Source organism: Hippocampus bargibanti, linkage group LG17 (assembly GCF_051943395.1).
Source record: "Hippocampus bargibanti isolate YZ-2025 linkage group LG17, ASM5194339v1, whole genome shotgun sequence".
Lineage (NCBI taxonomy): Eukaryota > Metazoa > Chordata > Actinopteri > Syngnathiformes > Syngnathidae > Hippocampus > Hippocampus bargibanti.
The window spans coordinates 13,440,979-13,468,238 of record NC_142750.1 but is presented as its reverse complement, the minus strand read 5'-3'; the positions used below and the strand labels follow the sequence as shown (position 1 = coordinate 13,468,238).

The following is a 27,260-nucleotide window of genomic DNA, read 5'->3' as shown; positions in this document are numbered from 1 at the left end:
TAGCGTCCCAGTACCAGTATGCTACGTGTGGCTAAGGGTGTTTCTGTGTTGTCTAAGCAACGGTCTCAGGCAATAGAAGAGGTTGAAAAACTTATGTTGATTTGGATTAATGAAAAGCAACTAGCAGGCGACAGTGTGTGAGGGTATTGTCGCTGAGAAAGCACGTCAACTTCACTCGGATATCATCAAGAGGCAACTACATCAACTACCATTACAAAGGTAAATAATGCGACTTTATTATAAAGTACAGTTTATTTCTCCAATTACAATAAAATAGCACATTTATTATACATAAAACAAGGTATATTTTGTGTAGTTTTAAGACTTATTTAGTTGAAAATTATGTTTTATGGGGGCCTGCGAATGGATTATTCTAATTTTTAATGGTTTCTTATGGGAAATAAATGTTTGGCAGACGATCTTTTCGCCTTACACACACTTTCTGTGAACTAATTAAGTCCGTAAGCTGATGTATCACTGTATCTAGCTAAATAGCTAGCCACATGTATCTATGTTGTGCTAGTTATTCTGGCAGCAGTCCTAGAGTTTTAACAGTAACCAAAATGGTAACTTTTCGTTGCGATTGAAAATACAAGAGAAAAATGATGCACAGCAGTGTCAATCATTGGTCTGGGAGCTTGACAAACATTTTATTCTGCGCATGCTCTTAAAAAGGCTTCACAATTTCCGGGTATCACATGATCAGCTCGCAGGTGACATCAATCATGAAATTCCCCCAATCGTGTCTTTGCCTCACACACACATTTACACACGCACACTCAACAATCTATCTGTCTGTCTATCTGTATATCTATTTATACTTTTTTGGGGTGTGGACCGAATATACCTCTGTGGTGTCTGTTGTCTGTCGAACAAACAACACCAAAAAACGACATTTATATGAAATGCAGTTTTATTCAACACCTTTTTTTGACATTTATACCAATATTGTAATAAAATCCCTCTAAAACAGGAGAATGTTTGTAGCAACTGGAGACTTAACTAAAAAGTATTGCATGTTCGACCACAGAACATGAAACCAGGAAAAATAGATCTATGTTTTTATAAAATGTTCTTTTTTTTCCCAAACAGCATATAATGTTGAACTTCTTTATTTTACCTATTGTAAAAAAAGGCACTTGAAAAAAATTAAAATACTGTCAGGATATCTCAGTTCAAATGTGCAAAAAAGGACTTAGGACAGGCCTCAACTGGCCTTTGTCTTGCCTAATAACCCTTTGTGCAACACTGTAGCCCTCCAGTCAACGGCACCCCGTTTTAAAAAATGACGCGCAGCTTGTGAAAAACCATCACCACTCGCACTGTCCACAACACATTGTGGGATTAGTTCCAAATCTGGAGTATGTACCATTTGCAGAATGTATCAAAATTCTGTGGCTATTTTACAAATAGGACATCATGAACGAAGCTCAATACAGAAGATTTACGAAGCTCCCACGACGGGGTACAAAAAAAGTGCAACTTTGTTATAAACGGAGCGTAAAGGGTTAAACCGACAAATGGAGCTTATTTGCTATGGAAACAGTGTTGAAAACTACAATGATCCGCGTCGTGTCATCGCATTTTCTGCCACCAAGCCGCGACTGTCCTCAGATTAACCTGCCGAGGAGAGGCCGTCAAGTAGAGGATGAGAAAAGCCATTTGCAGGGTGTTGGGGGGGGGGCACTATTGCCATGGCAACACAAATGTCTAGCCTACTCAGCACTGGCTTCTGGTGACATCGCTCATACCGTGGGCTTCTTTTCAGTTTAAGCACTTGCCAGATATGATTTTTAATGGTTCAAGTTCCGCTCATCAGCGTAGGTAGGGAGAGTTAAATAATCAATATCGGAACAACGCAACCGAGGAATTGTGATCATTGTTTTCCTCCTAGTAAAGGAAGAGGGCTAATTGGAAGCAGCCATTTATTTGTTCCCAGCGGCTAATCGGGAAATAGCATGTACAAACGCCAAGGCATGTTAAAACCGAGAGTACCATTCAGACTCGCCTTTCCTCGCTCGATTGCTTTGGTCCGTGTGGCCGGACTTTACTCTAATCTGGAATTCAACGGGGAAAACCCACATCGCCTTTGTACATCCTCTACACTCAACGTTGAGGCAGTCGGAGAAGCTTTTCCACAGAGGAGAAAATTCACACAGAGAGGGGCAAAATAAATCTCATCCAAAAAGAAGTGATGAAATATAAATGCAAGATGGTGACAACAAATTTCACAAGGTGGATGCCAGCTAAGGAAAGGCTTCCAACTGAACAGATGGAGGGAGGAGGAAATCGAAGCATCCTAAAGGACAACCGACACCATTTTTTTTATTTACTAACTGACATCAGAAAAACGTTTTATAGCATCTAAAATACCCAAAACACACAGGCTGATATTTTTAGTCAAATGCAAAACACCAATAAAAATGACTTAGAGTCCCAAAACTGCTTCAAAATGACATCGGAAATGGCGAGTTTCAGAAGGTCCCGCCCCCTTGTTCGTGACATAACGCCAGGATTCTTCAGACACAAAACAATAGCTTCAGAGAGTTCAGATTCGGAGAAGATGGTTTCTTGTTACTCATCCAATTATAAATATGATTCAAATAGTTCTGAAGAGGAAAACATAAATGTTTGCAATCGATTAAAGAAGTCCTTCCGTATCAATTCGAGCCATCTAGACTCCAATGTAGCTCCCAGAAAATGCACAAGATGGCGCACAAGCTCCGTTGCAAATGGGCTGATTTCTCTGCTGAGAATTTGTGTCCACTTTTATGGTGTTACCGCAATCGGTAGTGTTGGTGCTACATGATTTACCATCGCGTTATGTGTTTTTCCTTCTAATTTTGCCATCAACACGATGTTTTCAGACCAAACAAAGTACGCAAAATGCATTTTGTGTCGCTTTCTTGGTCAGGGTCGTTCCTGACGTGACGTGACGTGACGTCACGTCAGGCATCATCATCAACTCGGAAACAAGACTTAAAAGGTAAAATATAGCTATATACCGTGGAATCTTTGTAAAATACGCTCAGTATAAGTCATTTGACGTGATTTTACAAATTATGGACACAACTTGTCCGGAGATGTCGGTTGTCCTTTAAGGGAATGTTCTTGCTCTCCTGCCCATTTCACACACTTGGTAGCCCCCCTCAAAAAACAAAAAAACTAAAATCAACATTTGATCAAATGTTGAAGAAATGGCATCTATGCTAAGTGCATGCCGACTGGTTGACCAAATTATGATCACTCGTTTCCAGAATCCTTTTTTTTCTCAAATGAGGCAGTTTGGTCTAGTGTGGCTTCACTCTCAGTCCAGCTGGTCTTAGCACTGAATGTTTGGACCCCCTCCAGGCCAATATGAACCGCTTCACTATTGTTTTGGCACAGTTGGTTGAACGCAGGACTAAACTTCCACCAAAAGGTGAAACAGCGACTGACCGGATCGGTCTCGTGCTTTTTTGTCTTTTTTTTCCCTCAGCTGGTTTTCGGCCAGGTCACTCTTTAAGTCAACACAAGACAGCAGTGTTTATCGGCACAGTGGGGCCTTTCATACACAAACTGGCCGTGTTGATTCCATTACGGGAAAGCAGCTGGACAATCCAGGAGCAAGAAACAGCGCCAATTCCAACCCGTGTCATGTTGTGCACCTCATCTTGCCACTGCAGGGAGCCAAACAGCAGTGCCTTCTGTGTTTTTTTTTTCTTGAGAGGAAGTGATTATTGGTCTTTATGCCAGGTGCTCCAACACCATTTGTCTGCAAAAGTAATCTACAAAAAAAATTCCCTGGACCAAGTTGGTCTGTGTTAGTTTGCCTCCCCGTAAAGAGGAAAGATTGTCAAAAAGAACGAAACTCGCTCCCAGTCACACTAAGAGGTTAATGGCAGTTTCAAGATTGTGTGATGCCAACCGTTTTTAAGTGCTGCGTGTAACTGAACCGTTTGACACGCTTTATGTTCACTTGCTTTGGTCTGGCAAGCTCGTCGGAATGGTACGAATCACAGAAGCCTGGACGTAAAGGGTGTCAAAGTCATTTTTTTGCCAGGGGCCACATTGTAGTTAGGGTTTCCTCTTATGAATTTGGGGAAGCCATTGGAATGTTTAATCGTTTCCTACATATAGAGCACAACAAGTTAATATCTAGTTTTCAAATTTGAAGTCAAAAGTAATGACTGTTATCGTGGTTTACATACGCCAATCTTGGTTCGGACTTTAGAAAGCATCATGACATGACATGCTTGATTTGCTTTCGCGGGCCGAATATAATGATGTGGCGGGCAAGATTTGGCCCCCAGGCCTTGTCTTTGACACCTGTGCTGTACATTCTATACTTCAAAGTTAAAATAACGCGTGCACCTCTCCCCTTTGTTGAGTGCATGCTTGTATTTCTTTTGCGGGCTTTGTCTATCTCACTTGCTCGGCTCGAGGCACACGGTTGTTCATCTTATATAAATACTGGAAAGAATAGAAGGACTTGTAGAAAGAAGACTTTCACGTTGATGGGCTCCGTCCACAGAACCACCAAACAGGCAATGAAGAAATGTACAAAATTAGTTTAAGACATCTTGAGCCCCGTGACAAGCGAAGAGGCCTGCGTTCTGCAACTTTCATCCAATATGGTCTCCATATTGTTGTACATATGCCGCACTCTTTGAAGCTATTGTGCGAGCGACCCCCCCCCTAACCACAACCCGCCACCACCACCCTTTACCCTCCCATCCTGACCCCGTGAGCTCTTCTGGAATGTGGACGCATGTATCAGTTGACCACAGCTGGCTTGAGCACCACAGCGCCGGGGGGGATGACCACCCAAGACAAAGGATCATAAGACCCTCCTGTGGAAAGGTTAAGCAACCCCCCAGTCACCTCCTTCTCGGCCTCCTCCCCTCGACCCTTCTTGGCCTGCAGGCTCGGAGTCCTGCGCTTGGCACCCGCCCCCCGTATGGGCACCACGGACATGCCGAGGCTTGAGGGGGCGAACGCCGTCGAGAGCAGCGGCGACTTGGCCAGGCCGCTGAGCGATAGGGCGGAAGCCCCTCCTATGTGAGCTGGGGGGGAGCCAGGGCAGCTCAACATGCTGAGGTCCAGGGGCCGAGACCTGAGGGGGGACATGGGAAGAGCTCCGCCCAGGCCCTGAAGGAGAGCGGCCCCTGCCCCCGGAATGATGATGTGAGCCCCACTCATATAGGACATCTCTGACTCATTAGCCCCACCGCTAGCGAAGCCCACACTTTGACTTTGCTTCATCAAGGACCCCACTCCGCCCGGCGAGCCTTGCTCCTGCGCCACAAAATGGCCGTGGGCCTTGATGTGCTTGCGGAGAGAACTCGGGTCGGTGTAGCGTTTCAGGCAGCCCACCATTTTGCAAGAGTAGGGCTTGTCCACATAGTGCGTGCGCGTATGTTTGAAGCGGTCGCTTGAGTTGGAGTAGCGCTTGTTGCAGCCCTCGTACGGACAGATGTAGGGCTTTTCTCCTGCGGGAGAAAACGTTAGATGGTTTGATCATGATCTTGACTGGTTTTGATTGGACTCCCTCTGCTTCCACCACTGACCCGTATGTGAGCGGTTGTGTATCTTGAGGTTCTCCAGGCGCGAGAAGCTCTTGTTGCAAGTGGGACAGCGATGAGGCTTCTCGTTTGTGTGCGTGCGGATGTGGATAAGCATCTTGTACCTGCGGGGGGCGAGCAAACGGAATTTTAGCTCACAGGTGTCAAAGTCAAGGCCCGGGGGCCAAATCTAGCCCACCACATCATTTTATTCGCCCGCGAAAGCCAGTGGCGGGTCATGCATGTCACTCCTAGGCCTTCAGTAGTGCTACGTCTGAATCAATCCGCTGTGAGTGTGGTGTGACGTTACTACATGTCCAATAGAGGGCGCCATTGGCCAGAGAGCAACTTGACTTGAAGAAACTTTAAAAAACTGTCATTAAACTGTTAGAATTTTTACTATGAACAAGTGGATGCATTATAAACTCATAAAATTGCAATATTTGCTATTTTTGTTGGCTTCAGAGCTGTCCAACCATAATGACTATAACCTTTAAAGGACAACCGACACCATTTTTTTTGTTTCCTAACTGACATCAGAAAAACGTTTTATAGCATCTAAAATACCCAACCACCTACAAGACCTGATTCACTGGTGGAAAGACGCTTTGATCCTCTCCTCTTTCATCTAGAACTGCTTCATGTCATCACAAAGAGGGTACAGCAAGTCCTGAAGAATGAATGACTCTCTGTGTCTTTGTTTTGTCATGTTGTCTTTGTGTTGTCATATTATTTGTTACTTAGTTTTTGTTGTTGTTCTTTTGACTTCAAGACGGCGCCGCAAGAGTGGCTGCCTTTCCAGCAGCTCATGTATTTCTTTTTTCTACTTTCATTCCTTTCATCACTTTGCTGCTGTGAAATGTAAATTTCTCCATTGTGAGACTAATAAAGGCAAATCCAATCAATCCAAAACACACAGGCTGATGTTTTTAGTCAAATGAAAAACACCAATAAAAATGACTTAAAATGTCCAAAATCTGCAAAAAATGAACCCGGAAGTGGCCAGTTTCAGAAGGTCTTGAATCAAAACAATGGCTTCAGATTCGGAGAAGATGCTTTCTTGTTACTCATCCAGTTATGAATATGATTCAAATAGTCTCTGAAGATGAAAGCATAAATGTTTGCAATTGATTAAAGAAGTACAGTAAAGTCTCGTTATATCGATATCGGATATATCGATAGTCCCGGTTATATCGATACTATTTCTATGCACGCACGGACAAAATTACATGAAAACAGGGTCGGATATATCGATAGTCCCGGTTATATCGATATTTTTTCGGACTCCCTTGAATATCGATGTAACGAGACTTTACTGTACTTCCATATCAATTGAGCCGTCAGGACTCCACAATGTAGCGTCCCGGAAAATGCACAAGATGGCGCCCAAGCTACATTGTAAATGGGCTGATTTGTCTGCTGGGAATTTGTGTCAGCTAGTATCAAATAGTAGTCTTGGTGCAACACACAATTATTCACCATCATGTTATGTGTTTTCCTTCTAATTTCGCCATCAACACGGATCAACACGACGTTATCAGACCAAACAAAGTACCCAAAATGCATTGTGTGTCGCTTTCTCTGTCAGGGGTGTTCCAGACGTGACATCAGGTCAGGTGTCGTCATCAACTCGAAAACAAGACTTCCTGAATGTTCAGCGCGAGTCTTAAAACGTAAAATATAGCTATCTGCCGTGGAATCTTTGTAAAATACGCTCAGTCGAAGTCATTTGAAGTGATTTTACAAATTATGGACACAACTTGTCAAGATCCGTCAGTTGTCCTTTAAACATACATTCCATACAAAATATAGCTATTCTTGAAAAGTCCATCTTGAATATGACTTTTACAGTATGTCTGCAACCAAATCCATTTCTACTCCTCCTTCAGCCATTGTGGGTTGACAAAACCGCGTTGGGTTACCAACCTGTTTAATCGACATTGATTTTTATGCTTTAGAGCCTGCAGAACTGATTGTGAAGGCGTCCAGGTAGATTTCTGACCATGGTAACAAATGATGGCTGAAATCAATTTGTTGTGCGCTCTGTATGTAATATGTGGAGGGGATGAAACATTCTAAGGGTTTCCCTAAATTCAAAATGGCCCCTGAGAGATAACCATAACTACAATGCAGCTGAGTTTGACACCCATGTGGCACTCACCTGGCGTTGAACCCTCTCCCTTTGCGCGCGCAGCCCTCCCAATGGCAGCAGTATCCCGTCTCCTTCTCCGGCTTGACGTGGAAGTCGTTGACATGGTCCACTAGGTCTTGAAGTGAGTCAAAGAGCAGGTGGCACTGGAGAAAAGGAGAGCTTTTAGTTTTGCCAATAAGGCGCCATAAAATCTGGGCTTTCTGAGTCGCACCTTCTTCCAGCGGCAAGCCAGCTGTTCATCTGACGAGAAGTCGGGGGAGGCCCTTTTATCGCTCGTCTGGCCAATGAACACGGACGACGGCAGGTGAAGTCCCGTCCCGGATCCGATTGGCACAAAAAACTGAAAGGCGTGCGACAGCTGGGAAGTCTCGGGAAGAAAACGCAATTGAGAAGATCAGGACCAATTTTTGTACCAGATAGTAAAAGACAAAAGAGTAGTCTTGACTCGCAGACCGAATAAAATGATGTGGCGGGCCAGATTTGGCTCCTGAGCCTTGTCTTTGACACAATATCCAAAATGGATCCGAGAGGTGATTACTTAACGCTCAGCTATGTTAGCTCTGCCTACATGATGAATTTTGGAAAAAAACATCAAATTATGCCGCTCGTCTTTGCCTTGCCACGCGCAAGCAAGCAGGGTTTATGTAATATGGAGAGACAACGTCCTCCTTGCCTCCATGTGGGGTCAACTTAAGTGCAGACTGTTTTGCAGCGAGGGACGGGGGCTATCTTTCTAGGACACGCATGGCAGATGAATGCTTCCAGCCAACTTGTCTCAATTCAATTGAGTTCGTCAGCATGTGGCTGTACCTTGTCCCTAATCCGATTATACATCTGTATACACGCGCACATGCTTCACACCAATGAATGAAATTTGAACAGACAGAAGATGTTATTTGGGACACCGTAGGCAAATATTTGCCAGCCGTTGTAAGCAACTGATACGGTTGAGCTTCCACCATGGGGTTTCCGTTCTCCATAACTCTTAATTCGGCTTACATTTCCAGCCACTTGGTTTGGAGGCGGGACAATTTGAGGCGACAATTCTGGCAAGCGAACTACGCAAGCAAATCATCCCCTACTTCTTTCTAGCAAAACAAATTACTGGGAGTTTGTTCAGTTGTGCATGAAGTTCAAACGTTGTTTTATATTTATGGCCTATTGTGATTTTTCATACTGAATTTGCTACTGCTTTAAAGCAGGTTCCTGATTGGCTACTGCCGTGCGTTCCGACTTTCACCCTTTTGGGGACAGCAGTTACGACAGAGGACAGCTTTTCTTGTTATCAGATTACAGGGTATATGAAAGGGTGAATCATACCTGTCAACCTTGGCTAATAGCTGTCCTTATAAATGATAAAAATTTCAGTATTAAAGTTGTAGCACGGCGTACATCATTTGAAATGAAAAAAAAAAAAAAAAAACGCTGCCACAAGCGGAAATGCAGACATCTTACCGCGCATGTGCACGTTATCGCATATATATATATATATATATATATACAGTAAAGTCTCGTTATATCGATATCGGTTATATCGATTGTACTGCTTATTACGATACTTATTCTATGAACGCAAGGAGAAAATTTACATGCCGCAGGATCGGATATATCGATAGTCCGGTTATATCTATATTTTTGCCGACTGCCGAGAATATCGATATAACGGGACTTTATGTATATATATATATATATATATATATATATATATATATATATACAGTAAAGTCTCGTTATATCGATATTCAAGGGAGTCCGAAAAAATATCGATATAACCGAGACTATCGATATATCCGACCCTGTTTGCATGTAATTTTCTCCGTGCGTGCATAGAAATAGTATCGATATAACCGGGACTATCGATATATCCGATATCGATATAACAAGACTTTACTGTATATATACACACGATCGACGGCAGCATTGTCGTTGGTGACCAGCAGTTGAGGCGAACTGGATATCCCAGAATAAAAATTGTAGTACAGCATACATTATTTGAAATGATAAAAAATGTATAAAATACAGGGAAAACGTATAAATTGACACGTATGGTGAATTAAAATTTTGGCCTCCATCCTTAATACAGACGCTCCCCAATTTACGAACGAGATACGTTCCAAACGGTCGTTCATAAATTGAATTTGTTTGTAAATTGATTCAGTGCTATATTTTGTATGATATGTATGTTTAAGGGTTATATAAGTACGTTTAAGGTTTATATAAATGTTTGAGGCTTGTATAAGTAACCTGTATTGGTGTTGTTACCACAAAAATGTTCGCATGTATTGTTTGTAACTCGAATGCAAAGCACCAAAGTGTCTTGGGTTGACAATCGCAAACTGGATTTTCTTGATTTGCAGTTATGTCGCCTTTATTATTTTTAGAGAAGACAGAGGTAGTAGGGTCATCGGTCCTTACCACTGCGGGAGTGTAGCTTCCATTTGTCATCTCGGGTGAAGTCGGCGTGTGGCGAAGGGAGGAAGGAGACATGCTCAGATCCACCGCAGGAGGCGTGGGGGTTTCGGTTCGGTCGTGGGAGACCACCTGCATAGCTAAGACATCCCCAAAAAAAATCCGCAGATGAGATGAGCTCTCAAGTGTGAGCTTTGTTCCGCTGCTTGCAACGTCACGCACCTGTATGTGGTGATGCCGGGGAGGCGAGATCCATGACCGCGATACCATCGTCCGTCATGCGCAAATTGCAAACTTTTCTGGGGATCGTTGGAGAGACGGTGGGTGAACGCGACCCGCAGTCCCGTCCATTAGTCCGCCGAGGAAGTTTCAGGTCCAGTGGTTCGTCCAGGGAAAGCATGACCGCACCTACACAAACATTGCAGACACACAGGGGCAAATGTGAGGTGGGGTGGGGATGTGGGGTGTCCTGTACAGGATAGTCCAATGTTTTTGCCGTAAAATAATTGGGAATTCCAGTGTCAGGCTGTGACTGATAATGAGAAACACTTATTTGCCAGGTTAAATACCGTATATCTGATATTTCACTGTCCACTGCGGAAATATTTCTCCCCAACAATGGTAAGCTGACCACAATTGTAAAGCAAAACGCTGAGTAAGCTAACGAAAAATAAACACACCACCCTCGCCCCCATCTTGACCTTTACTCACAGTCTCTTTCTGAGGAATGTCTACAATCCAATCCAGATGGTCAGCCTCACCGCCAAGCTCAACCAATCCACCCTTGGCCAGGCACCCCCCGTCCGGCCCCGTGCACCCTTCTCACTCCCCAGACCTCTTCGGCCCCACCGGTCAGGCCTCCGCTTGCCCTGCAGGCTTTTAAGTCCAGCTGCACCAACTCCCCCTCCTCCTTCCCCTAAACACACTGACCTCCAGACCCAGTCTGAGGGTTGAGGCCAGGCCACATCAACGAGATGTCACTCTTGGGTTCCCTTACAAGAGTTATCATTAATGCAAATTGCTGCTTACGGACCTTATTTGAACACTTTAAATAACCAATGGTGATCTGAAATGGACTACATTAGTGATAAGTGATTCGGATGGATGGATGATGGATGGGTTTCGGTGGATGCGTTTAGGACGATGGATGGATGGGGATGGGTGGGTTTGGGTGGATGGAAGGATGGATGGGTTTGGATGCATGGCTGAATAGATCGATGGGTGGATGGATGAATGAATGGATTTGGGTGGATGGATGGATGTGTTTGGGTGGGTGGACGAATGGATGGATGAGTGTGGGTGGATGGGCGGATGAATGGATGGGTTTGAGTGGATGAATGGATGGAGGGGTTTGGATGGATGAAAAGAGTGAGGGTTTGGGTGGGTGGATGGATGGATGGATGGATGGATGGATGGATGGATGGATGGATGGATGGATGGATGGATGGATGGATGGATGAGTTTGGGCGGATGGATGGGTTTGGATGCATGGCTGAATAGATTGATAGATGAGTGGATGGATGGATGGGTTTGGGTGGATGGATGGATGCATTTGGGTGGATGGATGGATGCGTTTGGGTGGATGGATGGGTTTGGGTGGATGGTTCGATGAGTTTGGGTGGATGGATGGATGGAACGGTTTAGATCAGGGGTGTCAAACTCATTTCACATCGTGGGCCGCATAGGGCCTTCGGTAGATGTCAAGTGGGCCGGACCATTAAAACTATACCATACATGCTATAAATACCAAAAATATCGTGTCTTTCATTAGTTTTGGTGTAAAGAAGGACAAGAACATGAGAAAAATGATGACATTTAATGAGCATTCCTTTTACACATTTTGTTGCATGAACAAATGTACAATTTACTTTTGTCATTCACACATATATCTGCATTGCAAATGATCCCAATGATTCTACAATGGAACAAAACTTGAACAATAAATTGGATGGATGGATGGATGGATGCATGGATGGATGAGTTTGGGTGGATGAGTTTGGATGCATGGCTGAATGGATGGATGGGTTTGGATGGATGGATGGATGGATGGATGAGTTTGGGTGGATGGATGAGTTTGGGTGGATGGATGGGTTTGGATGCATGGATGGATGAATGGACGGGATGGGTTTGGGTGGATGTATGGATGGATCTGCGTACTTTGTATCACTTCCGTCCTTTTTATCTCCACATTGTCTCAACACCTCTTGTGGAAGATGCTTACTTGGAATCAAGTATCCATAAAATAATCAACAAGAAAGCAAAATGCACACTCAACTCACCAAGTTTCGTGAGTTGCATTTAAACGTCAATATTTTTAACTTAAAGGAAGCTGTGACTCAGCCACCTCCGCCGGACATTCTGAAGATGTTGCACTGGTTGACAAGTGACTCAGTGTTTGTACCGCATTTGCCAGACCAGGGGAGGCTTTTGACAAATAGATGAGGGTATGGGGGGGGGCAAGCAGAAAAGAGCGAGGAAGGCGCACCACTTGCTCACGTGTATGTACACACATGTCTAGTTGGCGGATGGCTGTGAAGTTTAGGGAAGGGGTGTCGGCCGTACCCCCCCACCCCTCGATCCCCCACGCCTCATCCACCGCCCTCCCTCGCAAGCGGACTTCCGCGCTCGAGCGTGGGGTCGAGAGTTTCTCTGAAAGGCGGCATTGTCCCCTCGACGGGGCCCTGGCGCTGTGGGGCAGAGTAAACACAGCGTGGAGCAGCCAGAGAGGACAAGGGCGATGGCCAACGGGCAGGCCCAGGGGAGGTTGAGGGGGCGGGGGACGAAGACAGGATGCCATCAGTGCATGAAATGGGTGGAAGGCAACCTTTGCATGTGCCCAATTGATCCTGCGTCACCCGGCATTAACCAACGCCCCAAATGACTTTGGGACTTGGTAAAAAGCGCTCCTTTCAGGAATTGCAAAGTTGGGACAGCCACATTCCAGCTCGTTCAAACAATATGCACTTCTGAGAATTTGGGCCACACACAACAACTTTTCCAGGAGTCACAGCAGCCTTGTTACAAGAGCTTCAAGTAAAATTAAATAAAACACATATTTTGAAACAAATTAGCCCATAGATAATGTGTCAAACTCAAGGCCCCGGGGCGAAATCTGGCGCGCCACATCATTTTATTCAGCCCATGGAATCAAATCAAACATGTCAAGTACCATGACACTTTCTAAAGTGTAATAAGTAAGACTGATGTTCTAAGAAGCTTGTGATCAAATCCCCTCATGATCGCAACTTCAACAAGAGTTGAATCAATAGTTACTTTTGACTTCCTTAAATGATTTGTGAGTCATAACGGCGCTCCAAGGGAAACGCTCCCTAAAACGTGACCTGTGGCAAAAATGAGTTTGACACCCATATGGCGTATGGATTGGATGGATTGGATTGGATATGCCTTTATTAGTCTCACAGTGGAGAAATTTACATGGTCTATTCAAATGCGTGATTCCATCTGAAATCCTGCAAGTTCTCACAAAGGCGTCAGAGAGAGAAAAGAGAGAGGCGGGCGATTAAAGTAGCACAAGGTCGCTCGTGGGGGAGTTTGTGGACCTTGGTGCTTCTGCGAGGCTATAAGCTGCCGTGGATCACTTGTTGACCCTGATCCTAACCACTGATCTTGAACTCCATGAGATCTGCACGCAACAGGATCATGTTTATGATCTGACGTACAAAGAAACCGTTAGCATCCTCAATAGATAAATAAGTAAATAAATAAATACATAAATAGGTGGGTGGATAGAGTTATACATAAATAAATTGTTAAACAAATAAATACATGGATAAATGAATACATACGTAAACGGGGATGCATCTGGGTGGCACCCTTATGGCATTTACGCATTTTGACAGCCACCGGCGCAACTTTGTGACTCCACTGTACCAGCACCAGTGTAAGTCTATTACGATTAGTGCATATTGCTCCACGATCTGTACCACATATATGACATACTTCTGTTAATATATCGAAAGAAACAAAATTAGTTCACAGCAATTGAAAGCTGTTCGTTTTCCTTCAGAGGTTTCGTCTGCCATCTTGCCTTACTGCTATCGAGCCCTAATCACCTTGCATTTGTTTCGGTGCGTTCCAAAGTTGTCATCGAGCACAGGTGTCAAAGTCAAGGCCCGCGGGCCAAATCCGGCCCGTCACATCATTTTTTTCGGCCCGCAAAAGCAAATCAAACTTGTTGAATTCCATGATGATTGCTAAAATCTGAGCCAAAATTTCATATTTTTGGATGTCAACCACAATAAAAGTCATTATTCTTGACTTCAGATTTGAAAACGAGTTATTCATTAATTTGCTGTGTGCTCTATATGTAATATTTGAAGGGAATTAAACATTCTATTTGGTTTGACAAATTCATAACGGCCCTCGAGCGGAAACCATAACTACAATGTGGCCCGCGGCAAAAAATGACTTTGACACCCCTGTCATAGAGGATATCTCTGGCTTTTTCATGATCGCCGGAAACTCCCGAAAGGGGTAATCGAATATTCATTTACCCATGGTGCATTGCAGTGTTTTCATCCAACATGGTGGATGGTTGCAATATGGAGTGTGAGAATAGGAATAAAATTAAGACATTAAAAAGAGTCAGCAAACAAACATATTCTCGCTTTTTAAGAAACCATCGAATAAGTCTGCGGCGCATAGTGACAATTCGTTGCAGCAAACTGCTGTTCATGATTCAAATTAGATGGCGAATGGGAATGATATCAGAGCTGTTGCAGCATATTGGAAATCTTCAAAGCAAATAAATGGTTTAAGTAGACACTTCTCTTCTCTTTGTCTTCTCAGTAAGACTGTAGAATATCAAAATAGCACAGGATTGTGTTAAAGAAAATTGAGAATGTTTCTTTATTCTTTGACTTGAATTAAAATTGTTTGATGATATATTAGAAAAATAGATTTTACTGAAATAATGGTTTTTCATTTGCAATTTAGAAATATCATGCTCCAATGAATGTATTTTGGTTTATTTCAATTGGTTTTGTATACTTCGGCGATCTTGTTAAATCTGGCCCATCAATTTTAGAATTTGGCCAATTGGCCCCCTTGCATTTCCCAGATGCATCAGTTCGTGAATAAATAAATAGGTGGCTGGATAGATACACAAATAAATAAATGGATACATAGATTGATAAATAAATAAACATTCCACAGTGGCATGGGAGTCGCGGCCTGCCCGACATCCTCCACCCACCTGACGAATCGAATGAGTAGCGCACACAGCTGAGAGCTTTTTAGACAGGACACCTCAGTTTCGACTTCTGCTCTCTCTCTATCTCTCTCTTCTCTTTCATAGCTTTCTCATTGTTTCCTTTATTCCCTCTTTCTTCTGCATGCTTCCCTTAGTCTCTATGGCTTCTCTGTTATATTACGTGCAGATGCACTGGCAATTCCCACTAAAAGTTTGGAAAACCAACTCAGAGCAGAAAGTAAGGGAGGGGGTGATTTTGGATTTGGAATTACAGTGTTCAGAGAATAAACGGGATATTATGGACCATCCAGTTGTTATGGGGGTATTGGTCGAGGACACTGATTCGCTGTGGCGACCCCTAAAGGGAAAAGCCGAAAGGAAAAGAAGAAGGTCGAGCGACATTTCGGCTTCTTGCGATACAAATAGAAAATAAAAACTGCTACTAACAAATTAAAGTATGCAAAAAGAAAGGAAGTGGAAAGACAAAATAAAAAAAAGAGAGAGAGGGCACGCCCAAGTAACAGGAAGCTACGATGGCCTCCCGCCAGGGCCTTTGGAGACTGAGGAATTCCAGAGAGGGAGGGGAGCTATGGTGGGGGAGCAAGAGGGGCATGGTGCCAGGAGGGAAGCTGGCCGGTTCTGGAATCAAGATGTAGGAGGAGATGGGTCACCATTGCCGTTTGTTGTCAACGACGGGCAGCGAAATGAGCGTGACTATCTGTCGGTTGGTGGAATGTTGGCATTCGTACAGAGTCATCAAATGTCATCGGCGAGCTGTGTCCCAGATTTTGCTTTGTTATTTATTGTCGACTCAAGTGGGCCTCTTTGGATTGGACCTCATTGCTAATATTGTCGCTGTCAGTCCGAATTTTTGCATGCCAAAAAGGCTTTCAAAAAATACATTTCTCCACTGCGAGACTAATAAAGGTAAATCCAATCCAAAAGTTAACTGTGGTGATGTCCTCTTTCCAAACTCTTTCAAAGGCCTTACAAAACTGGTGTCAAAGTCAAGGCCCGGGGGCCAAATCTGGCCTGCCACATCATTTTATTCAGCCCGTGAAAGCAAAACAAGCATGTCACGTGCCAAGATGCTTGCTAAAGTTCAAACCAAAAGTTAAATTTGTTTATGTAAACCACAATTACAGTAATTATTCTTGACTTCAGATTTTAAAACTAGTTATTCATTCATTTGTTATGTTGTCTATATGTAATATGTGGAGGGGATTAAAGTTTTTTTTCCCGCAAATTCATAATGGCTCCTGAGAAGAAACCGTAATGACAATGTGGCCCGCCACAAAAAAATGACTTTGACACCCCTAGTCTAAAATCTTGGCAGTAGCTTAAAAACTGCAAACTGCAAAAGAGAGCCCCCTTCGTTGCACCTCTGTGGAGTCCATGCGGCCCCCGTTTTCCACCCATTCCTGTGGCTTCTGCGCAGGCGGTGATGCAATCCTCAAACTCCCGCATGTAATCGCAGCGTCCGGAAGCGGCGCGGCGAGTCTAGCAGAGGCGTCGCCGCATCGTTCTCGCTTGGGGAAAGAAACGGGAGGAGGTGGCGGCGAGCGATAGAAGCCAGGCCAAAAGCATATCAAGCGGTCTGGAACTGCTGGGATGGCAGGAAGGGCGATAAAAGTTAACAGCTCACTTTTTACAGATTCACGTGTTTTGTTTGCACACCGGGGTGTTGTTTTTGTTTGTTTGTTGGTTTATTTGTTTGCTACCCCTATTGTACATTTTCCCAAAGGCTGCCCAAGATCAACAAGGCCGCTGGTTCTTATCCTCGCTCACCAGCTGCATCTGGTTTGTTGTGGTTGCTGGATGAGGTCTGAGCTTCGGAAGTGAGCTTTCTTGGCTGCCTCTCCAGAATTTGCTCTCACATTTTTGGGGATTTCGCAGGCTTTTGCAAGGAAGTGATGATCCGCTGTACTTGGAGCAAAATGGACTTATTTTGGTTTTCTGGAGCTTTTTTTGTGTGCTACAACTACTAAATGACATTTTCGTTCAGTATGTCACAATAGAAGCGTGGAAAGCCTCAAATGAGAAACCACGGTGTGACTACAACAATTTTGATCCGGCCCGCAGCCCCCATCATAAAATCAATAACGTCTGGCCCGCATGTAGAATGAATACATTGGGGAGGAGTGCTGTTACCTGCTTGTGCTAAGTCCTGCCATCTACAGGCTCAATTAGGAACAACAAATTAGTACACAAGTACAGTAAATGACTCAATGAGCCCCCCAATGTTCTAAAATTGTGATTTTTTTTTTTTTTTCGGTAATAGAAAAAATGTGTCGTGCCGAATTTGTTCGGGTTTTGGTTTTTCTTGTGGGGATGCCAAGAAGACCTCTGGCAATGTGTTTTCCTTTCCATGAGGGTACAGCATTTGTCCATGTTAGCGCTTTGATCCAGCTTCAGCGCTATATAAACAAATATGTATGTATTGCATTGTATTTTGGACAGCCACCGCTCATATAACACCAGACCCATATAATTTAGGAATTAACTTTTTTTCTGATGAAAGAAGAGAGTCTCAGTTCTCTTACGCTGAAGTGAATGTTTATGTAGTCCTAAAACTCAATATTCTCTGGGTTCTGAAATTTGAAGGAAAATGACAAAAACCCTGGCACTGGAATGGACCGTTATGCACATAGTCTGACAGTGAATGAGTTAATTGCTGTCATACGTGAAGAACATCCGGCGTGAAGAACATCCTCCTACATTTTTAACACACCAAATCTGGCCCCCTTTGCAAAACCTTTGGACCCCCTTGGTCTATGATAAACAGCTTAAAGCCAAAATTGCACCAATGAGCCGTTCCATCGACACCATTCGAATTGGGAATAAAGCCAGAAAAAAAAAGTTTTTTCCCCTTTTCTCTCAAACTGAGGGCAGATTAATGGTTACTACAATGGATATCTTGTTCCAGACTGCATGAAAGAGTTAATAGCTAAGACTCAAGTGAGGAAAGTGAAGAAAAAGTCGTAATATTGCGCAAGCGTTTGACCTCCGAATGAGTGTGGTGCTCTATGACACGTCTGTCACCCGGTCCTGTTCTCAAAACACACACCTGTAGACAACGCGCTGGCCTCATCTCTCGCTGGGAATCATTTCCAAGCCACGGCGTTAGCGGCGCCCCAAGCAGCATTGGGAGGGGTGCTCACATCTTTGCAGTCATTTCCTGCCTCCTTTGGTTTGCTCGCAAGTCAGCTGGGGTGGCTTTCTGCGTTCCCTTTTGCTCTTAACGCTGAGGTAATACGATCTCAGCCGCAGATTTATGTAACACGGCCTCCGGGAGGCGGCGGGTGGCCGTGGGTGTAGGTTGCCTTTATTGCTTCTCTGTCTCCCTGAGTTCAATGTCGTAACGTCCTCCTGCGGTGGGGGGCTGACACCTGTGTGCCAGTTCATGGGGGATGCAAGGTTGCAAATGACAGATAACTTTAGGCGGGCCTATTTAGCAATTTTTTGTGATTGTTAGTTGTAAAGTTTTAACAACCTTCAGTGTACCAAAAACACTGATTTGGATTGGATTGGATGAGTCTTTAATAGTCTTGCAGTGGATAAATTTACATTTCACAGCAGCAAAGTGAAGAAAGTAAGAGGAAAGGAAAGGAAGAAGTAAAAAAACATAAATACAAGACCTGCTGTTAAGGCAGCCACTCTCACGGCGCCATCCTGAAGTCAAAACAACAACAAAAAACAATACGACAACACAAAGACACAGACAGTCATTCAATCTTAATTACTTTCTGCACACTCTTTGTTGCATGAAGCAGTTCTTGATGAAAGAGGAGAGGATCAAGGTGTCCTTTTCACCAATGGATCAGGGACATCATGGTAAAATGTGCACATCTGCGACAAGCTAAATGTTGAAAGCAAACAGGAAGCTGTATCATCCATTGACAAAAATAGACAGTCTCACATCTCCTGCCCCACGTAAATCCGCTTCAATTCCAAGCCGCGACAGTTCCACATACGCATCGGCACTCTGCACCGATGCTCCTTCTCATCGCGGGCTCATCAAGCCATGCATCCATCCAGCCGCAGACTGTCTAACAGCACTGAGCTTCCCGCTGAATAAAGCGGGGCTGTGAAAATGCTGGCCATTACGGGCGCAAATAAGCACAATCGCCCCACAGCTGTCCAGCAATGACAGTGAAATGCCAATGACATTCTTCCCAAATCAAAAACGGTGCATGCATATTCGTCCTGCCGAAAAAACGTTTATCAAAATCCAATTTGAATCTGACAATTGTGTTTTTGATTGAAATGTCAATCATGTTATTTAAGAAAAGGATAAAGTCCGATGAGTTGTTGGAAAACAAAGACATAGAAGACGTGAGGCTCACCGGCTAATCTGGTGAATCGTCTCCGTGTAAGTTTTATTTTGATTGTCGACTTGTTAGCGACACAAACGCTCACACAACACCTCACATCACAAGGATAATCACTCAGGATAATCTTGTGAGACAGACGCAGCAACGGACACTCCAAAGACAAAATTGAAATAAATTAACTCATTCACTGACAGACGTACAAAAATGTGTCCACTCCAGTGCCAGGGTTTTTGTCATTGTCACGTCCAAAAGGGAGGTAGTAAGGGTTGGATCCGAAATACTCTGTGGAGACAGTGTTTCAATAAAAGTCTCTACTGAGATACATGAGGCAAAACAGAAAATCAGGCAAAGGAGGAGAACAACGCAACAGACCTGCGTGCGGCTGGGTGACGGGGAACTTCCAAGAATACACCAGCACTAACCGAACGGTAAGGGTGGCTTTTATAGCCAGAAGGCACAATTAAGGAAATGGGGAACAGGTGTGTGAGTCCGGACAGCAGGGAGGGGAGGGGCACGCTTCAGGAGCAGAGGAGGAAAAGACAGGAGGGGAGGGACACGCTCCTGGCGTCGACGAGGATGTGACAGTCATTGTCACTTGAATTCCAGAGTTTTAGGACTACATAAACCTTCAAGAGGGGCGGCCTGGTAGTCAAGTGGTTCGCCCACCGGCTTCACAGTGCAGAGGTTGCCGGTTCGCGTCCAGGTCCGGCCTCCCTGTGTGGAGTTTGCATGTTCTCCTCGGGCCCGCGTGGGTTTTCTTCCTCCGGTTTTCTCCCACACTCCAAAAACATGCATGGAAAGCAGATTGATCACTCCAAATTGTCCCGAGGTGTGAGAGTGACTGTTGTACGTCTTTGTGTGCCCTGCGATTGGCTGGCAACCAATTCAGGGTGTCCCCTGCCTCGTGCCCGAAGACAGCTGAGATAGGCTCTAGCACCCCCCGCGACCCGAATGAGGAATAAGCGGTACGGAAAATGGATGAATGGATGGAAACCGTCAAGAGAGTGTTAGAAACCTTAGACTGTTTTCTTTCTTCAGGAAAAAAAGAGTTAATTCAAAATAATATGGGTCTGGCGTCATATGAGCTTGAAATGCGGCTGACTGTTCAAAATACAATGCCATTCATACATATTGGTTTATACAGCGCTTTAAAAACAGCTGAAGCTGGAACAAAGCACTAACATGGAGAAAAAGGAAATTCTGCCCCCTTGTGCAAAAGAAAAAACATAGCCAGAGGCAATGGACAGAATTTTATCTGCACCCATGTATGAAAAAAGAAAACCCGAACAAATTGGGGAATGGCACTCTACGTCACATTTTCAATTCCCGAATAAATTTGTAAATGGCGGTGAATGTGTTAAAATAAATACATAGAAAAATTAATTACATTTTCTCCATTAAGAGACAAAAAACAGTTTTCTTATTCTTATTCTGGTGTCTCGTGCAGGGCACAATGAAAAACAAAAATGTAAAGCATCAAAAATCCTGGGCTACTTTCCACTGTCAACCCAACAACATACTGTACTGATGTTGATAATGGCGGAGGAAAAGGGGCCTTTTCTGAAACAAAGTCCAGCAGAGGCACACAGCTGCTTTGTGTTATTTACTCATGTGGCCATCACCTTGCCTTCTGTTGTGTCCTCCACCGTGACGGTGAGTGTGCTTATTTGGAGTTCCGCATGATTGTGAAGGACAGATTCATCTTGCTGCTTTTGGTTCGTTTGTTTGAACGCAAGAGAGAGAAATTGCATTGACTCAACAAAAAAAAAAGCTCTCAAGTCTGGGCTTGGTCCTGGCTCGCTGTCTGGGCAGATCCAGTCCTGTTAACTCTCCTCCAGATGAAGTCCCCCATCCCACCATCCCCTCCTTGCTTTTCACTCAATCTGTGACACTCCTTCCCCTCGTACTTTCCATTAACGGTTCCACCCACCAGCCCCCAGCCTCATAGACGACACTTCATTATATAATACATACTTGATCATATGCATTCACACTCAAAGGAAGTGAGAGTGAGAGAGAGAATGAGAGAGAGCGGTTTGGCTTTTTGTTTTTCTGGAGACGTGCCGACGCTAATTTCATGCATGTGTAGCAGGGGCTGTTTTCTTCTCATGGTGGAAAGTTGCGTGAGGTTACAGTCACTGGTTTGATCCTTGGATTTATACCATCGTACATTACATACTGTAAGTGGCATATCTGAGTTTGTACAACCGAGTGATGAGTTTTAGGACTACATAAACGTTCAATACAGTGTTAGAAACCTTAGACTCAAGACTGTGCCGAGCGGTTGCGCTTCGGCAGCACGAATGTGCCAGCACTGTTTTTGATTTGGGAGGAATGTCATTGGCATTTCACTGTCATCGCTGGACAGCTGTGGGGCGATTGTGCTTATTTGCGCCCGTAATGGGCAGCATTTTCACAGCACCGCTTTGTTCAGCAGAAAAGTCTGTGCTGTTGGACGGTCTGCGGCTGGATGGATGCATGGCTTGAGGAGCCCGTGATTAGAAGAAAGGCTTGAGGAGCCAGCGATGACTGTAGATGAGTATGTGGAACTGTTGCGGCTTGGAATTGAAGCAGATTTATGTGGGACAGGAGATTTGAGACAATCTCTTTTTGTCAATGGATGCTACAGCTTCGTGTTTGCTTTGAACGTTTATCATGTCGCAGACATGCACATTCCAACATTACATCCCTGATCCACTGGTGAATATGACGCTTTGATCTTCTCTTTCATCTAGAACTACTTCGCCTGTGTCTTTGTGTTGTGATCGTATTTGTTATTTAGTTTTTTTGTTCTTTTGACTTTAAGATGGCACCACAAGAGTGGCTGTCTTTCCAGCAGCTTCTGTTTTTTTGTTCTTTTGACTTCAAGATGGCAGGAAATTTATGTTCGGTTGTTGCATTTGCGTCACGCTTGTTGCATTGTTCATTGAGTTTAGAAAATGTGGACATAGCCAGCAGCGTTTGGTTGGCTGTTCTGGTGTTGGAAGTTTCAAATAGATAAAGCGTTGGTGAAAGGATACGAAGAAAGCACTGTTTTCACTTCAACTCAGTACCTCCGCTGTGAGGTCGACGCGCTAGCCACTGGCCCACCGGGCACCGCGTGGCCTGTTGTCATTTTATATTTTGTGTTTTAAATGTCCTACAGTGAGTGGTAATTGAACGCTGTTTTGTTCTTCCGCGACAGGGAAAATACTAAAGGGGCAACACGGGTAACGAGCATCGTGTTGTTCTCAGTTTTGCGCATATACTTTAAAACAATTTGGCGAAGACCCCGCCCGTTGCACCTTCAAGGGTTGTTTGTAATCATGGGCCTTACATATTTGTTATTTATGATGATGATTAACTGAGTTTGTTTCCTTTTTTAGGTACTGAAACTTTTTCTGAGCATCGACATCTTTATTAAGTTCATGGAGTTGCCTGTTCGGTAGCCACAGGGGAACACAAGCCAGTGTCTTCTTGTGCCGGTCCCAAACTTGGATAACTACCGAGGGTTGTGTCAGGAAGGGCATCCAACGTCAACGCTTGGCCAAAACAAACATGCGGATCAAACCTCTGAAGATGGAGGACTCTGATTCGCTATGGCGACCCCTTGAAGGGAAAAGCCGAAAGGAAAAGAAGAGACATGCACATTCCACCATTACATCCCTGATCCACTGGTGAAAACGATGCGTTGATCCTCTCCTCTTTCATCTTGAACTGCTTCATACAACAAAGAAGGTGCAGTAATTGTTTAACATTGAATGACCGTCTGTGTCTTTGTGTTGTCATCTTATTTGTTATTTAGTTTTTTTGTTCTTTTGACTTTAAGATGGCGCCACAAGAGTGGCTGTCTTTCCAGCAGCTTCTGTATTTTGTATTTCTATGTCTTTCTTTCCTTTGCTCTTCCTTTTATTACTTTGCTGCTGTGAAAAGTAGATTTCTCCACTGTGAGACTAATAAAGGCTAATCCAATCCAATCCAATCCCCTTCGCTTCCTTACACGTCACTTCCTCATTTAGTGTTCCATTGTAAATCGATGTGTTTATACTGTTAAATCAAAACTTTTAAAAAAGTAGCCGTGTCTGGTTGAGATTTCCGCAAATCGGACGTTACTCTCATTTAGCGTGAGTCGACGTGTTTGTATTTTTCAATCACGATTTAAAAAAAAAGATGAGATTGACATTACATTGATTCTAATGGGAAATGTTTCGGTTTTCGAACAAATCGCTTTTCAAAGTGGTTTCTGGAACGGATTATGGTCGAAAATCCAGGTTTGGCTGTAGTAGGTGTCTTTGTAACAAAATGGAGCATTTTGGTTTTTGGATTTTTTTTTTTTTTGTGTGTCATTTGGTCCGAAATTCGAGTGGACTCATGTTCTTATTGCAGCCAGCCTCATTCACTGATCGCTGTAATCCGGCCTCCCCTGCTGCTGGTTTGACTTTCAACTGGACCATAATCCTCTGCTGCTGCTACCTTGGAACCCCGCTGTGATATTAATTCCATTGCAGCACAAGGCTCCACTCAAGCAGTTTTTGTAGCACTGACTGGTTTTGGGCATTTCCCTAAAAGCCGTGTTGTTTCCCCCTCCCGACATACTTGCTGTAGAAGTAGAAGCACGAAGAGAAAACAACTCTGTTAGTTACATCACATGGGGCTTTCGTTTTTATTAGAATGCCCCGTGGCGCGAAAGAGCACTCTGCGAGATGCCAACATGCCGCGAACGCATAGCTCGCGGTCGCTCTCTGACGCAGGAATATGCAATTAGAATCCACCTTTTCCACCATAAAGCTGCCAAGGCTATGATGGCACACTAATGTGGCATGGTGGCGAGATCGCAATAAAACAGGGTAGGGCAGTTGGGAACCAAGCTGATTGGATTTCAGCGGCAGAAAAAAACTGTGACTTTGCAAAATCAATCACCTGCTTAAGTGATACAAAGTGTGGTCAGACAGTTCTTGGAATATGATGTGATGTGGCACGCGAAGAAAAACAGTACAGTCGAAGTTCGGTTTTCTACCAAAAATGTCACTTTTTTTTGTGCCTCTGTTTACAACTGAAAATGGGTTCTCTGCCAAACTGAGCGCACCTGAATGCATTACTGGACTACGCTCCACTTCCTTATACGTCACTTGCTCGTGTCACGTCTCATTGTGACCGACGCATTATCCACATGAGTCATTCCATTCCAATAACAATAAATAAATAAATAAATATTTTCAAAAAGCAAACATTGATTATAATGGCAAATGTTCGGTTTTCAACCAAATCGGTTTTCGAGCAGCTTTCTGGAATGGATTATGGTCAAAAACCGAGGTTTGACTGTACAGTGTACAGTATATTGTTAAGCCAAAATATTATGACATTTACAACAATCGCAAATGAAGCCCCCCAAATGTGCCTTCACCTCTGCGACATCCGACCGCTTTTTGATGGTCCCTTTGCAGCACAAGGCTCGTTAGACCCGCCTTGGCAGTGTCCAGCTCTTTCCGCTGCCATCCTCAGTGTGGCACAAAAGGCCCATGGGAGGCAACAGTGGGGAGGGGTGGTGTATCCCAAAGCATATTCTGATGGGAGTGCAACGAGCCTTGGGGACGGATCGCTTAATTAGAGGAAAATGTGGCTTTTACGATGTGGGCCCCACTTGTGTCCCGTTTTACTTCTGTTGGAATACTGTAACACCACCATGCTTGATAACCTGCTATTGAGCACACCGTTTATCTAAAGTTAGCTGGGATATGTTCCAGCTCATCCGTGATTGAAATGACGACAAGCGCTAATGAAAAAAAATGGATGGAATCAAGCCCCCCCCCCCTTAATACATTTCAAAATCGGTTCCTGTCATCAATCGCGTTGTCTGTTCCCAAGCAATGATGATGCGACAAGACACTGAAATTTTGCCTATACATTTTGAAAGCCTTTATAAATGAAACGTATATCTATCTATCTGTATGTCCATTTGTTTTTATTTATCTATGTATTTATTTTATTTGTTTATTGATAAAGGGTGCGAAACTCATTCTTGTATCTCGTGCTTCTTTGTTCTCAACACATTGACATCACGTGACTGGTGTTTAGTTTTTGTAGTGCCCCCTGGTGTTGAGATAGTAGGAGACACCACATAACGTGAATGTCTTGTATTAAAGAGCACTTCGAAGTGGCAAAACTGTTCTCCAAAAAATCACACAGTAGGTTGTTAAAACTTGAGTATTTACATGTTATTTGAAAAAGTGTTATTTGAGGACAATGTATCTTCTTTTTTTCCTTTCGGGTTTTCCCTTCAACGGGTCGCCACAGCGAATCAGTAACCCCCATCTTCAGAGGTATGATACGCATGTTTGTTTTGGCCTAGCTTTTACGTCGGATGCCCTTCCTGACACAACCCTCTGTATTTATCCGGGCTTGGGACCGGCACAAGAAGACTTATGTCCCTTTGTGGCTACAGAACAAGCAACTCGCTCAGTAAAAGGCTCCCAAACACAAAATGGTCATCAGCAAAGCAACAATCAAAAAAGCAATGTATGCCAGTTTTAAATAATAGTTCATTGCTACTCCATGTCAATGAGTACACACTTAATTTTATTGAAGTTGATTCAAGAAAGGGTAACTTTGTGGCCACCCTTCTGAAATTTTGACAAAATTGCAGTTTTGCTCCAGATTTTCTGGCAAAATGAAATGAGCAACAAATTATATATTTTTGAGTTGTGCTTGATTTGCTTTGGTGGGCCACAAAATGTTGTATGATGGAGCTGATATGATCCCGAGGACCTTGGGTTTGGCACCTGTGCCCTAAATATGTTTTATCATATTGACCGCAGTTTTTTTCCTGCAAGCAGGAACCGGTAAAGGGGGGTCGGGGGGTCTCTGCAAGATAAGTCGACCGAGCTCGCGGGCGCCCCAACAGAGAATCTCGGGAAATAGGTCAGTGGCCCCATTTGAACCCCTCGCTGGCGGATTCTTCCGCCTGTTGCAACGTGGACGCACTGACACGATGACAATGACAACCAACACCCGACACGACACGCAGGGAGTTGGGCAGGGAAGCAACTCGCTCGGGCTTCATACCTTCAAAGCGCCTCCAAACTCGACCAAAGCAAAGTCCCGCTTGCTGCTCAGAGCCGAACCGGGCGACTCTTCGTCAATGTCGTCCTCTTTTAATAAAAGGCAAATATGCAGCCGAGTGTCATGAATGTTGGGTGTCCGGAGAGGCAGTCCTTTCCCGCAACATGCTGTCGTTTTGTTACTCCAAAGCGCATCGAGCGAGAATGACGACAAGAGCGGTCCAAGTTGACTGACAGCCTTCCGTTTAGTTGCTCGCGCTCGCCATTGTCAACAGTCCCCAAGGCGAGCCCGAAAGGTCTCCTTATGGTCGTCGAAGCACATCGCTCAATGGCAACGTTGGTCAAGGAGACACACGGACACGCAGCCTGGCTGCCGATAGTCGAAATTGTGACGTTGCTTGTTCGTCGTATTCGCAGCAAGGAATGGTATCCGAGTGCGGCGGCTCGTCTTCCCCCCGCCCCGCCGCCGTCTGGCCGTCTTGCCCCGCCAGCAGCCAAACCCCGTCAGGAGGAGCAGCCCAGCAGAGTCCAAAAAAGCTTCTGCCAGCTCTCGGCTGGCTGACGGCTCCGCCT

At 44.3% G+C, this 27,260-nt stretch overlaps 1 protein-coding gene across 1 annotated transcript; it reads right to left on the bottom strand.

The window, feature by feature from the left end:
• Positions 1-629: 629 nt before the first annotated feature.
• glis2b (GLIS family zinc finger 2b) lies at positions 630-27,260 on the bottom strand. The gene is made up of 7 exons (XM_089019320.1): positions 26,692-27,260; positions 10,327-10,512; positions 10,111-10,244; positions 7,907-8,062; positions 7,705-7,838; positions 5,550-5,668; positions 630-5,471 (listed from the first exon to the last, which is right to left on the bottom strand). Exons 2-7 carry the CDS (start codon positions 10,502-10,504, stop codon positions 4,756-4,758), a joined length of 1,437 nt encoding a protein of 478 aa, XP_088875446.1. The 5' UTR covers positions 10,505-10,512; positions 26,692-27,260; the 3' UTR covers positions 630-4,755.